A 15,670-nucleotide genomic window follows, 5' to 3' on the forward strand; every position below is an offset into this window, starting at 1 on the left:
GTACAGTTATTAATGGAAATATTGCTAAAATCTCATTTTTAATAAGTTAGTCTGCTCTCTGGGAACTACTTTTAGAATCAGAAAAGTACATCTAAATGAATTACTGTTAATATTTTTCCAAAATATCTTCTACTGTATATATATATATATATATATATATATATATATATATATATATATATATATATATATATATATATATATATATAAGAGATCCATTAAAATCTATAAAATGGTGGAAATGGTGGAGCTATAGTGGATTAGTCAGGGAACTAGAAAAGTACTATTTTTTAAACACAAATTGAGATATTGCAAATTTTACCTTAAAACAAACTTTATTAAGTTTTATAAATGTGGCCAAACTATAAATTAGACCTTTTGGCCCAAACTTATAAATGGGGCAAAAGGTCTAATCTGCTCTAGAATTTATTCTGGGAACAATACATTGACAATCAGTTCATATGTGTCATTTTACAAGTTATAACACAAATTTAAAGAAGCATTACTTACCAGAAGTAATGATTGAACAATTTAAAAATCTGGTGAAAAATATCCCATGTGTCTGACTTCTTCTGGTGTTTAACTGGCAGATGGCAAACAGACGTAATGGTGCACAATCCGCCACCTGCTGTATTGGAAGTCTAGGGCACAACTTAAAGGGTGCTGGTTCAGCAACAAACACTCTATTACAGACTAGCTGAGTCAATGAAAACTTTGTTCGTCCATGTTTCAACTTAAAAAATCATGTTGAAAAACGAAGTTTGAAAAACTAAAACGCAGCATCATAAACGCATTAATCATAAACTATGATTAATAATTGCTGTACAAGAATTATTCACTCTTAGTAAATACATTAGCTAACATTAACTGATAGAACCTTATTGTAAAGTGTGACCAATTTGTTTTAGAATAGATGAATAAAACAATCACATTTAGATTAGAAGTGTCAAAACAAATTGGAGCGGAAACATTTTAGAACAAATGTAGAAATGTTATTCTCGGTTCAGTTATTTTCAATAACCAATATTCAAATGACTGTTACTACTGAACTGGAGTACTGAACTTTCAAGCAGCTTTTGTAAACATAAAATACTTTTACAAAATATATATGTAATAATTGCAGAGGTCCATTATACTACATATCCAAACTGTTTTGTTTGTACTCATCATGTCTTTTCATTTCCAGGGCGACACTCCGAAGCATCGTGCCGAGAAGGCAAAAGATGCTGAACTTGCGGCATATCTCGAGAACCGCCAGCACTACCAAATGATCCAGCGTGAGGACCAGGAGACCGCAGTTTGACCTTTATCCTCTGACTGATGTCCTCGTTATTTTGTGCCAAAACAACTGTATACCAAAAATGTGTCTCTATACCCATCGCAGACTCTCCGGACTGCAAGCGGGATGATACATTCCCAGAGAAGGGAGATGATTGCACACTTCACCGTCTCTGAAATGTTCCCTAGCTTTTGTCATCATTCTCTGAATGACCTTGATGGACTTCATGTCGTTAATTTCAATGCACTGCCAAAATATCTTAGAGGGTTTTTTATGTATGGGACAGAATGGATTTCCCTCCATGTTAATGCACTCATCAGTGTTGCTTTTCTAGTTTGACAATGCTGAATGTCTGATGAATACAATGAGGTCTTCAAAAGAAGGCTGGTGAGGACAGTGTTTTGTCTGTCTTAAGCCACGGCTGTCTGGAAGTCCACAGCTACAGCTTTAGTATTGCTCTGTTAAAACTGAGCTCTGGTTAGTGGTTCAGAAGTGAACCAGACATGACATTTCAATTAGCTGACCTGTTTCCTAATAACAGTAGAGGCATTTAATGACATGATGATTATGTATAATGTAACTCTCTGGATTCCCCTGCACTGAAAGACTTCAGGATGGTTCATAGATGAGGAATATTATCTTTGGTCTCGGTTTGAAGTGTCAGACATGTTTAGATATTTTTCAGGTGTGTAATTGCAAAGATTTTGCATTTTCATAGATTTCTGTGGTGTTTCTAATAAGAACATTCGGTACTGTAAATGTATGCGAGTAGCTTTTTGTTTAAGAGGCATTTGCACTGTAGCTTCGATTGCCTTTTTTTCTGGATTTATAATTGTTGTACTAAAATATAGCTTCTTTCCTACAATATTTTTAAGTAAATAGATGTTTATATAATTTGTAGCTATAAAAGATGTGTTGTTCTTTTTGTATCATAAACCTCTGTAAATTAGATTTGCTTTATTGGAGTTGAGAACAGATCTTCCTGTGATTCAGCTCTTTTTTTCCTATGTTTTTAAACCGACATGCTCTTTTAGAGTTTGTTTTGTTATGGCTTTTGTTTTGTTTTTTAGTACTGATGTCTTAATGGAGATTGAAGATTTTAGGATGCTATTTATTTTCCTAAAAAGCTATATATTGAAAATATTGAAAGCATACATATTTAATACATACAAGTAATACTTAATAGTAATTTATAATCTTTTTGAATTATTTACGTCACAGAATGAAACTGTCCAGAGATTTACTTCATTAATGATATGACCCACTGATTTCAAAGATCAATAAACATCGTTACGCAGTATGTTTACAGTATTTTGACGTTGTTAACACATTGTGTTAATTAATGTTATTAATATTCTTATTTAATATCCTGCATCATTAGCTCTGCAAATTTTTGGGGGGAAATATGAGTGTTTAAACATCCATCCCATCCATTCATCCCCTACCCTGACAGCTATTTGACAGGAGCATTGATGGATAACATCATATAAATCTGTGTTTCTCAACCACGTTCCTGGAGGACCACCAGCTCTGCACATTTTCCATGTCTCCTTATCCAAACACACCTAATTCAGATTATCAGCTCATTAGCAGAGACTGAAAGACCTTTAATGGATGTGACAGACAAAGAAGACATCCAAAACATGCAGTGTTCCTGGTCCTGAAGCAACGTGGTTGAGAAACACTGATATAAATGACATCATATACCATAAAAGCCAAACTTTTACAATAAACATTCAGACAGATGTTTTTGTAAACCATTTTGCTCTTTTTTGTAGAGAAATTTACCTCTTTTTGTTCTCCTTATATAATGTTTTAATCCGGGAGCTCAACGTAAAGGCCAAATATCACCTGCACTACAGTAATGGAAAGGCTGTTTTATGTACTGTAGCTTGGAAAGACATACACAGATGCATTCTGGGAGAGAACAGAGCTAGCAGACTGGCTACAACTGTAAGTGATCCTCATGCCAGTTCTTAAACTGAACCATGCCAAGTTCATTCCTTTACAAATTAATTGAAGTTGAGGAGATTTTAGGATTCTTTTACTTTCTTCAAAATCATAACAATCCTACAACTAGAGTTTGTCAAATTAATACGCCAGACAGATGGTAACGATTTGCCCAAATATCTATTTATAATTTTTCTTGTTATACTGTAATACTTTGGAAGGGTTTCTAAAGCAGTTGTATTGTATGTAAATAATACATTGAGTTTTATTTCTCATTTAAAATATATTAGAACCTCGCTAGAATAAGCTTCATTTTTCTCTGTTTCTGTGAAACTGATTTGGACATAGACCTTTAGAAATTCAACAGCCTTAAATTTCTCAAGTGTTTTACCAATGTTTATTCACAGTTCCATACTCTTAGCAATATGTTTATTTTTGACTGGCATTGTGACGTTTTCTGCATGAACTCCACAGCTATCAACTCAGTGAAGTGCAAATTTTAATGGCCAGTTTTTATTTAAGTACTGCATTTAGCATATCATTCTGATGCCTCTAATGGCAAGTGAGGAACCCACTGAGTTAGTCTGGCTTATTTAGATTTTTCATACTTTAATTATATGGCCCTTTTGTTGTTGTTGTTGTTGATCTATCTATACTGCGACATGTTCAGAGGAGTTTATAAGTGACCTTGTGTTACTCTTCATTCTTCTATACTGGAGTCTATTTTCCTCCAACCAACAGATCACGATGGTGGTTCTGTACAATGTTTCATTATAAGTAATTCATACTTGCGGGTTTTCTCAAGCAGCTATTCAGGGACGGAGCTTTTTATGTCCCTTTATCATCTGATTACAACCAAGATTTTAATCCATGGCTTATTTTAGCTTCACGTCTCATTATCACCACATTGTCGGAAAACACATTAATTACGTTTCCTTATTGTCCTATTGTGATTGATCCACCGTCAAGACTTCATCACCAACATTATTAATAGGCATTCAATTTTTACTGAAAGAGATAGTTCACCCAAAAATGAGACCCTTCATTTGTTTACTCACCCTTCACTTGTTCAAAACGTTGATTTTCTTCTGTTGAACACAAAAGAAGATATTTTGAAGAATGCTGGTTGAATTCCTCAGTCTTTTTTATTATACTATGGAAGTCAATGGGTACTGTCGACCTGTGTTCTTCAAAATATCTTCTTAAATGTTAAAAACCACATGAGGAAGTAAATGGTTAGATGATAATCATTTTGGGTGAACTGTCCCTTTAGGAGATTAGATTTTCCAAAGTTTCTTCAAGCGTTTCTCCATTGTTTTATGGAAATCTCCTTACTTTTAACTTTCAAAGGGCAAAGCAATGTAATATGTATGTATTCTGAATTTTTGAATGTGTTTTGTTGCTGTGCATTTTCTCGCTCAATTAAGCTCTTAAGCCTTTAGCCATCATTGAGATGCATGAAAACAGCGAGAGGAGGAAGAACTGCCTCTTTCATTGATTTACAGGGAACATGATCTGACATTGACTCTAATTTAGTCTCGTTTTAGTCAGATTTTTTTCTTTTTTTGAGTTGCGGTGCAATTCAAGGCTAGAAATCGCTAGAGGTTATAAAGAGAAAGCATGGGTTCTAGTGCAATATACTGGATTTTAAGAGATGTTTTATGAATATTTTGTTCTGTGACAATATGTAGTCAATATTTATCTCTTCAATGAACTTATTCTGTTACTGTCTGGCTATTAACATAATAAAGCATACCGAATATTTCATACTCCAAAGCAAGGTTGTTTGTTGTTCAAACCACAGTCTGGACTTTGAATGGTCTGATTGAAAACTTTAGTAGATTTTCCTATTTAAAAAGAATGAGATCTGATCTGTCATTTTAACAAATGCCTTTTTTCCCTCTGCCTTAAGACCTTCTCAGAGTAAACAGACCATCATATACAGTACACTGTTATTAATCATCTTCATGTCACTTCAATCTCTTGAGATCCTTGTTCATCTTCTGAACACAAGTTGAGATATTTTAGATGAAATCCAAGAACTCTCTCATCCTCCATAGGCAGAAACTCTTGAGATGTTCAAAAAAGGAACTAAAAACATTGTTCAGTGACAGCAGTGGTTCATCTGTAATCAAATTAAGCTTCAAGAACACTTTTGAGTTCCAAAAAACCATAAAACAACAACATTGTTCACCTATTTTTTTCTGCGTCAGATGTATATAATGCTTGCATGTTGTAGTTCTTACTCTAAAGGCAATACATTGCTAATAAACACTCCCCAGCCACTTTATTAGGTAGTACCTTGCTGGACCCCAATTTGCCTTCAGAACTGCCTTAATCTATCATAGTATAGATTCAACAAGGTACTGGAATTATTCCTCTGAGATTTTGGTCCATATTAACATGATAGCATCACGAAGATTTGTTGGCTGCACATCTATGATGCGAATCTCGTGTTCCACCACATCCCAAAGGTGCTCTATTGGATTGAGAGCCATTTGAGTACAGTGAACTCATCCAACCCATCCGCCACAGGGTTGGACATGTTGTGCGTTCAGAAATGCTCTTCTGCATACCTTGGTTGTAACAAGTGGTTATTTGGACAGTTGGACAGGTGTACCTAATAAAGAGGCCGGTGAGTGTAAAATAAAGCATATTGCATATACTGTAGGCAAACAAAGTAATTTTTATAGTTTTATGTGAAGAAAAGAGTTCCTGGAGCTTCATGTGATTACAGTTACATGACATTTTTTTTGACAATGTTTTCAAATCTTTTTCTGGACTTTCAGTGTCTCTAAACTATTGCAGTCTATGGAGGGTCCGAGAGCTCGTGAAATTCATCTAAAATATCTTCATTTAAGTTTCAAAGATACACAAAGATCTTATAGGTTTGACATGAGGGTGAGTAATTAATAACATAATTCTAATTTTTAACTGAACTAATCCTTTAAAAGATGTTAACATGTTCAAGACCATTAGCGGTCTTTTGCAAATAATGATGGTTTTGATGCCTCAATATATTGTCAGAAAACATATGTATTCACTTGGTTTTGCCTTTTTTATTTACTGAGTGTCAGATAAAAATCTTCTCTAATGCTCTACTGAAGAAAAACAAGTCACTTGACAAGTTCAGATGTTAATCCCTCTAAATGCCATCTAAAATTTTCTTCTAAAATGAGCATTTTGAGCGCGGTGGCACAGTGGGTAGCACAATTGCCTCACAGCAAGAAGGTTGCTGGTTCCAGCCTTGGCTGGGCCATGTGGCATTTCTGTGTGGAGTTTGCATGTTCTCCCTGTGTTGGTGTGGGTTTCCTCCGGGTACTCCGGTTTCCCCACATGCGGTACAGGTGAATTGAATAAGCTAAATTGGCTGTAGTGTATGTGAGTGTGTGCAAGAGTGTATCATGTTCCCAGTGTTGGGTTGCAGCTGGAAAGGCATCCGCTGTGTAAAAAACGTGTTGGATAAGTTGGCGGCTCATTCCGCTGTGGCGACCCCAGATTAATAAAGGGACTAAGCCGAAAAGAAAATGAATGAATGAGCATTTTTCTTGACTCCTACGTCAAGTTGTGGTCGGTCTGAAAACCGCTCCAATTGGTCCATCGTTTTTATGTTGGTAAATTGAAAAAAAAGGACTGGGTGTGTTTATATCACCCAAATACGACAGCCTATACACAATACCTACACACACGTCTTTCCAAACAGCTTGGAAAGTAGATTTTTCACAATAGGTGCCCTTTAAAGGTTTTTGCATCTGAAGTCTTCACTTACATCATGAATAGGGGGTGTGTAAACTGGCAATAAGTTTTCTTTTTTGAGTGAATGAACCCTTTAATCGATGCATTACATTAAATTTGTTAGGTATGTCTGTGTTTTGTTTTCAATGTCAATACATTTATTTATGACCTGCTATTTTGTTTGCTAAAAAAAGCTAACACACAATGCAAAACTAACCAGACTTGTCACTGCATATGCATCTTTTCTGGTGATTTTAAGTGCTTCTATTATCATCATTTGTGAGTGGTTTTGGATTAAAGCGTCTGCAAAATGAATAAATGTTAAATGGATGTGCTTATAGAGCTTCTGTGGGATGTTTAATACTAAAAAGGTATTTAAGGTGAACCCTCAGGTGAGTATCACTGTTTTAAGTATAATGTGAGTTTTGTTATGAAGAGCTTGTGTGTGTTTTTTCTTCTTTCTTTTATGGATAGATTTGGGACTTTGGTGTTTGAAACGGCTCAGTGCTGTTTTAATTTTAATATAGTTGAGTCATGCGTGGAGTGTATTAGCAATATTTCCCTCAGACTCTAACACTGAGTTTCTTTTTGTCTCTACAGGACTGAGTTGCCGACAGTGAGATGAGAGGCAGGTATTAATAAGAGAAATGCAATCCCACTCTCTGACTGCAGGCACTGAATGATCAGAGATTAAATTATCACTGATATGAGACGAATAGAGAATCCTGATGATGTGGAATATCTTAGATAAGGATGATACCATATTCAGCAAGTTAGCTCCATTCTTCTGGAAGAGCCACGGCTCAGCTCTTTCTCAGTCTTGATTTCTTTGAGAGGAAAAGTTGTGAAATCGCCTTTCCAAAATATGGTACTACTTTAAATCTTATTTCTTGTGATTTATTAATTTTTGTTCCAAAAGACTTATTTGTGACCTTTTTCTTATTTTAGATTGTGTCAGTCTTTTAACCCTTAGGGGTCCAATGTGATTTTGAGGCCCTTGGGATGTTTGTACAGTACACAATCTGAAAACAGTCTTGTCGCCTATACAAGTATTAGGAACTACAAAAATAACTTGACTTCAAGTTGATCATTTGGTATCAGAAGTGGCTTATATGAAATGCAAAGGCCTCTAGATTACACAAATTTTACCAAAATAAAACATGATTATGTCTTGATTTTTAATGATTTAATTAGGACAGTAAGGTCTGACTTTGCTTAGACAAAAGTCTTGTCACTTAACAGAAATAATGTACAGTGTAGATTATAGTCATGGTGCAGTGCAAAAAGAATTAATATTGTGTATGACTCCCATGAGCTTGGAGGACTGCATCCATACATCTCTGCAATGACTCAAATAACTTACTAATAAAGTCATCTGGAATGGCAAAGAAAGTGTTCTTGCAGGACTCCCAGAGTTCATCAAGATTCTTTGGATTCATCTTCAATGCCTCCTCCTTCATCTCACCCAAGACATGCTCAATAATGTTCATATTTGGTGACTGGGCTGGCCAATCCTGGAGCACTTTGACCTTCTTTGCTTTCAGGAACTTTGATGAGGAGGCTGAAGTATGAGAAGTAGGGCTATCCTGCTGAAGAATTTGCCCTCTTCATGTAATGTAATGGGCAGCACAAATGTCTTGATAGCTCAGGCTATTGATGCCATACAATCTGCAGATCTCTCACACGCCACATACTGAATGTAACCCCACACCATGATGTTTCCTTCACCGAACTTGACTGATTTCTATGAGAATCTTGGGTCCATGCGGGTTCCAATAGGTCTTCTGCAGTATTTGTGATGATTGAGATTCAGTCTAATAGATGATTCCTCGAAAAAAAATCTACCTTCCGCCACTTCTACTACTAGAAACCTACCAACTAGAAGTCAAAGTTATTGTTTGTTGCTCTTACAATTGGAATCAACGACAAGACTTTTGTCAGGCAATGCTTTGACATTTGTATTTATTTTTTTTATACCCATTCCCTTATTCAGATGCTTTCTTGCAGATTACATAAACTCAGAATATTTGTTTTACATTTGACTTGCATCATTTAAAAGAAGGAAATCTAAGCTTATGTTTTAAGTATATGTTTTAAACTTATGTTTTAAGTATATGTGAGAAATAGTCGCTGAGTTTCAGCTCTTTTTCTTACATATTTCAGATTGGACTTCACAGAGAGACATCATGAAAAATCACTTTTATATTGTGGATTCTCACAAATACAAATAAACACTTCAGTGTCTAAAATGGATGTATAACATGGATCTGTATGCCTAAAATCTACATGGATTTTTTGTTTTTCAAAGATGTCTAATAGACGGCGACGCAGTGGCGCAGTAGGTAGTGCTGTCGCCTCACAGCAAGAGGGCCGCTGGTTCGAGCCTCGGCTGGGTCAGTTGGCGTTTCTGTGTGGAGTTTGCATGTTCTCCCTGCATTCGTGTGGGTTTCCTCCGGGTGCTCCGGTTTCCTCCACAGTCCAAAGACATGTGGTACAGGTGAATTGGGTAGGCTAAATTGTCCGTTGTGTATGAGTGTGTATGGATGTTTCCCAGGGATGGGTTGCAGCTGGAAGGGCATCCGCTGGGTAAAACATGTGCTGGTTTAGTTGGCAGTCTTCCCACAGTCATTCCACTGTGGCGACCCCAGATTAATAAAGGGACTAAGCCGAAAAGAAAATGAATGAATGAATGTATGTCTAATAGACGTCTAAACATAGTTGTCTTGGCTAAAACGAGGCTAAACTTGGACTGTCAGTGAAAATCTAATAGACGTTTAAGAATAGGCCACAACTAGACTAGACATCAAATACACAGAAATGAATGACTACACATATAAAGTCTGTCTATTTGACGACTAGTCTAGTTTTGGGCTATTCTTAGATGTCTATTAGATTTTCACTGACAGCCCAACTTTAGCCTTGTTTTAGCCAAGCTGTCTACATTTAGATGTATAGTAGACGTCTATTAAACACAAAATTGTTTGCTGGGTATTTTGAGTTGATTTTGCACTGACAAAAAAGCGCAACATTTTATTTCATCTATTTTTATTTTACCATTTTATTTTTATTGTTCGTTCTCAAAAGATGTTTTCTAAAGATGTATAACTCTTATCTGACTAAAATTAACTATTTAAGCTAATATTGCAAATATAAAAAAAAAAAAAAACTGGCTTCTATCTCCGGCAAGCATGTATTTTGATAACATATTTTTGTGCATTGCAAACTAACATTAGCAAAACTTCTACAGAACTTATGAATCCTGTTTAATTTTTTATTAATGAGCATGTATAAACAGTGAATGAACCATAATACATCAACATTAATCTAGATTTTAAAATACCGTACACTCTCAGAAAAAAGGTACAAAGTGGTACAAGTAAGGTTCTTAAGGAACAGTTTTGTACCTTTGTAGAAGTTGTACCTTATATGGTACAGAAAAGAGCTCTTATGATTCTGTTCTGTGCCTTATGGTACAATTGAAAAGAAGGTACACAATTGTTCTCATATAAAAGTGTTGAACAGCTTCTTTATTACAATATCTACAGTATGAAAATAAATATTACTGGAAAGGCAAAGTGATTTATGAATAATTTTCATATTAAAACATGAATCATCATTTAAAAGCATGTTTAAAGAAACTCAACATGAATTATTAAGCTTTATAAAATGAAACAACTGGTCAAACAAAACTATATTGTAAACTAAACATTTAAGGCATTCTTAATAAACATTTGGTAAGCATTTTCAGTAACACTAATAACTACACACTATGAATCATTTATTAAGCATCAGTATATAGTTATTTCATTATTGGTTAAGCATTAACTTTACATTAATAAACATTAGTAAGCAGTTTATAACTACAGCTACAAATGCTCTATTCTTGACTTATAAACACATGTATAGTGGGCTTAATAATTGTGTTCTCATACTTTTATAATGATTCATTTTTCATTAAGTATTGCATTATATACAAACCATTTATTTACGAATAGTTGGTGTTTTTTTAAGATCATTCAGAATGAGTTGGTAAATGATTAATAAACTATTCAAGTTAACAGTCATATATCTTATAATTCAGGCATATTTTAATAGTTAATTCGTATGTTAATAAATGCTTTATTAACTCAACTTCATCCAGTTTTCTGACCTAATCTAAAGAGAGGACAATTTATGCTTTATAAATCCCTGATAAATGATGATTAAAGGCTCAGTTATTCTAAACAGGAAAAACAGAAAATAAATTACTAATAAATTTCAGTTTTTTTTCATGATACACAAATGAAACTGTATCAAATGAAAAATAAATCTTTGCAACCTTATCTAAAATAAAATGAATGTACAGTTTAAACATCGCTAAATAACATTGAAATGTCGTATCATAATATATTGATGCATTATTATATTGTTGTTGTTTTATCCAATTTTAACAGTAATTTTACAGTAATTTTATTTTTTATATAGAATTGCAAAAAATATTGTTCATTTGGTTTTAAGCCTTTAATTGTCATTTATGAGGGTTTTATGAAGCATGAATAGTCCTCACTTTAGATTAGGTGACAAAACTGCATGAAGTTGAGCTAATAAAGCGTTTATTTACATACATTGCTATAACCATTACTATACACCTGAATAATAAGATATATAAACGTTAATTTCAATAGTTTACTAATCATTTGCTTATTCTGAATAATCTTAAAAACCATCGACTACTCTAAAATACAACTGATTAGTAAATAATGCAGTACTGTCACTAACCATTATGAAAATACAATTATTAAGCACATTATAAATGTGTTTATAAGTCAAGAATACAGCATTTGTATCCGCATTTTCTAATACAATACTTTTTTCCTCATAATTCTATTTCTATTTTAAAATTAAATACACTTTTAGAGGATTACAAAGGTATTGTGTGAAAATTGAAGAAAAAAAAGTTTTATATTGTAGATGGGAGAATGTATTTCAGTAACATTTTGTGTTGTCAAATGTTTTGCGAAAAACAGATATTTTGATTAATGTTCAAGTATTTTTTATGCTTTACTGTAAATGGAAAAGGTGCATTTACACAAAAAGAAACTTTTTTAAAAAAACATTTAAAAATGTATTTGATCTTTTATATTTACTGACAATAAATTGACTCATTTTAGATATAGCAAAATGCCTTTAAATAGTTCTTGACAATTGACATACATTTGACACTTTTAGGATAGAAAGTGTCTTGTCACTGTAGTGGTACCTTCATTGATCAGATTTGTACCTTTGATGAAGGCACAATATTGTATCTGCCGGTTTTAAAAACCAAAGGTACATTTTGGTTTCCCATGGTACAAATCATGTCCTTAAAGGCACAAACTGCAATGGTACTAATTTGTTTCTTTGTCTCAAGGTACAATTCTGTTCCATAAAAAGGTGCTGCACCAGTGACAAGGGTTTGTACCTTTTTGGTGCAACATTGTACCATTTTTTTCTGAGAGTGTACAACTATTGTTCACCAACACTAATGTTAACAAATATTCATTAAAACAGCTTTTGGTTTGCTCCAGACTTGCAAACTTGTTTAATGTCTACGTGGCTGTCTTTCATTACACATTTATTCATTTTCAGACTAAGAAAAAGACTATAGCACAAGAGGAAGTGTTGATCCATTCTTCTGGTCATGCTCTGAGTGACCCCTGCCTTTACAATAATGTCCATGTGAATGAAAGCACAGACTTCATCCTCAACTCTTTAACCTCTTCATGGACAAACACTCAAACACACTGCTTCACCCTTGGCCCATTTGGCAAGTTTTCCCATGACTTCCCGTGAACGCAGAGAGGCTCTGAGCGAAGAGAGGAGGAGTGTTGGGGTTTTGTTGGTCATTTGTGGTGGCTGTGAGCTCTTTTATTCAAACACTGGTTGTTCCATCTGCTCCTCTGTTGTGAGACAGAGGTTTCACTGTGGAGAGCAGGGAGGAGGTCTTGCCTTTTCAGTTCGCTACAAAATATGTGGCCTGTATAAACCTCCCAACCTCTTAACCCGCTCTTTCTTTCTCTTTATCCATCTCCACGCTTTGATTTCCTCCATCACCCCCATTTTTCATCGTGGTCTGCTGCTGGAATCGGTCTCTAAAACTGAACATTACTTTCCCCTCAAAGGTTTTGTTACTTCAAGTATTTTCAATAAAATATTTTTTTCTTCTTTGATTAAAATGTGCTACTGGTATACACTGGATTTACCAATTTTAAGGTAAGTGGTTGCAAACTATTTATATGGGCTGAATTTAAACAAATCAAATTTGGTTATGTTAAACTTTAATTTGTTTAAATTCAGCCCATATAAATTGCAACCACTTACCTTAAAAAATGAGTAAATCCAACCTAACTTTTTTCAGTGTATTTCACCCAAATTTGTAGTTCGGATGTCATTTACTGTTGTTTTTCTTTTGAAAACAAAAAAAGATGTTTAAATAGATTTATTTTTTTTTGTTAGGGATGTCCAAACCCGATCACATGATTAGAAATCGGGCCTGACAATATATATATATATATATATATATATATATATATATATATATATATATATATATATATATATATATATATATATACACTGATTATTTTAGAACACATCAATAGTTATGCGGGGGCACAGAATTAGACTTCTTTCTTGACTTCACACAGAAACAGCAACATGTGTGGCATGACATCACTTTGTTGCAAAGACGCTATTGGTTAAATGCCGGCCAAAGTAGAACATGGAAGCAGCTTGAAGCAGAAAGCACGAGTATGTCTGTGGTCTGGAGGTATTGTAAAGTTGATGACGACAACATAGTCATAGCAAACTGTGAGATATGTAAACTTGGGATATTTTAAGTAGAGGTGCTATTTGTTTTTATATTCCATTTGTTTATGTTTACTGTTGCACTAAAGTCCAAAAGTGTAGAATTGATGTTATTTATTACTTGATTGTTCAAGCTACCTCACAGAAGTGCTCTGTTTCTTAACAGAGTTGTTGAATGTTAAAATAAGTTGAATTAAATCAAATATAAGGAACGTCCTGGATCTGTTACTTCACTCCTCTTTATTTTTTTTTATGTATTATAGAAGTATCGGATCGGGTATAGGTATCGGTAAATACTTAAAAACAAATGACGCGGACTCAAGGGCAAAAATAAACCTCATCAGGACATCCCTACAGTAGTTTTTTTGCAAGTTATATTTATTTATTTATTTATTTATTTATTTCATTTTATTTTATTTATTTACTTATTTATTTATTTTAATTTTTTTACCTCATCTGTAAAAAGTAATTAACATGATTCAAAAAGGTGAAAGGGTCCTGAAAACGAAAAAATTATTAAAAATGTCCACATTGGAAACAAGTGGGAAACTAATTTAATTTAGCAGAATTGTTTGGTACTGTTCCCGAATAAAGTTGTACTGAAAGTTAATTTATTTACAGTGGGGGAAATAAGTATTCAACACATCACCATTTTTCTCGGAAAACATATTTCTAAAGGTGCTATTGACTTGAAATTTTCACCAGATGTTGGTAACAACCAAAAAAATCCACATATGCAAAGAAAATAATATTAATTAGTTTACAAATTATGTGTAATAAAACGAAACGACACAGGAAAAAAAAGATTAAACACATAAAGAAAGGGAGGTGTAGAAAGGCAGTGAAAGCCCAGACAGCAGCTGAAATGTCTCAGTAGTTCTTCAGCAACCCTCTGCTCTTCATCATTGTAAATTAATATTAGCTGCTTCGGTCCAACATCTATATTACCAGGATGATGGAGATGAAACCAGAGTGGACATTTCAGCAAGACACTGATCCCAAACACAGCCGAGGAATCTCTCAAATGGTTTCAGAGAAAAAAAAAATCAAGCTGTAGAATGGCCCAGCCAATCACCTGACTTAAATCTAATAGAGAATAAAAAATCAAGCTCAGATTTGATAGATGAGACCCACAGAATCTTCAAGATTTTTACATTCTATTGAAGTCTATAAAATAATCTCACACCTGAGTAATTCATGTGACTTCATTCTCCATGTCTTTAAGCTGCCATCACTAAAAAGTTGTTTATATAATGTATTACATTAAATACATTTCAGTAGTTCAGTACTTTCTCCTTGTGTCATTTCATTGTTATTACACATAACAAGTTTTCAGATTTATTTTGTTTGTTATATTTTTATGTTTGTATTGTTTGGGTTTTTACCAAAATCTGATTCAATTTCATGTCAACAGCTCCTTTAGAATGTTTTCCCAGAAAAAAAGCATGTGTTGAATACTTTACCCCCACTGTTTAACATTTAAATTGGATCAAAATCTTTCAGCAAAATAGTTTATTCAATATTCAACTATCTCTCTAGGTGGTTAATATAAAGTGCTGAGCATAAAGAGTACACCCCCTTTTCTATTTATATTTTTTAGATTAGGTTGTTTAGATTTGCATATATAGCTAAAAGTTTCATTGCTCAAAACGAGGTCATAAATGGATTATAACTATAAGTATAATTTTGTAAAAAGTGCAATAAAAAACATCAATTAAAATATATTCTTATTTGCCATGCAAATAGCTCAAGAGGTTTCAACAAAACGTCCATCTCTCAATTGACCAGATAATGGCACTGAACATCAACCAGCATTAAGGTTTCAAAAAATATTACATTTTTAAAATACTGCAAAAACAGACTGGTGACCGATGTTGTTCA

At 33.8% G+C, this 15,670-nt stretch overlaps 1 protein-coding gene across 1 annotated transcript in view; it reads left to right on the forward strand.

Annotated features, from left to right (window-relative positions):
* Positions 1-4,996, forward strand: part of dgkza (diacylglycerol kinase, zeta a) — a 105,033-nt gene extending 100,037 nt beyond the window's left edge. Inside the window, 1 exon segment of the mRNA XM_056461869.1 lies at positions 1,187-4,996. Within this exon segment, the coding sequence (XP_056317844.1) occupies positions 1,187-1,303 (117 nt within the window). The 3' untranslated portion in view covers positions 1,304-4,996.
* Positions 4,997-15,670: the final 10,674 nt, after the last annotated feature.

The sequence above is a fragment of the Danio aesculapii genome, chromosome 7, assembly GCF_903798145.1.
Source record: "Danio aesculapii chromosome 7, fDanAes4.1, whole genome shotgun sequence".
NCBI lineage: Eukaryota > Metazoa > Chordata > Actinopteri > Cypriniformes > Danionidae > Danio > Danio aesculapii.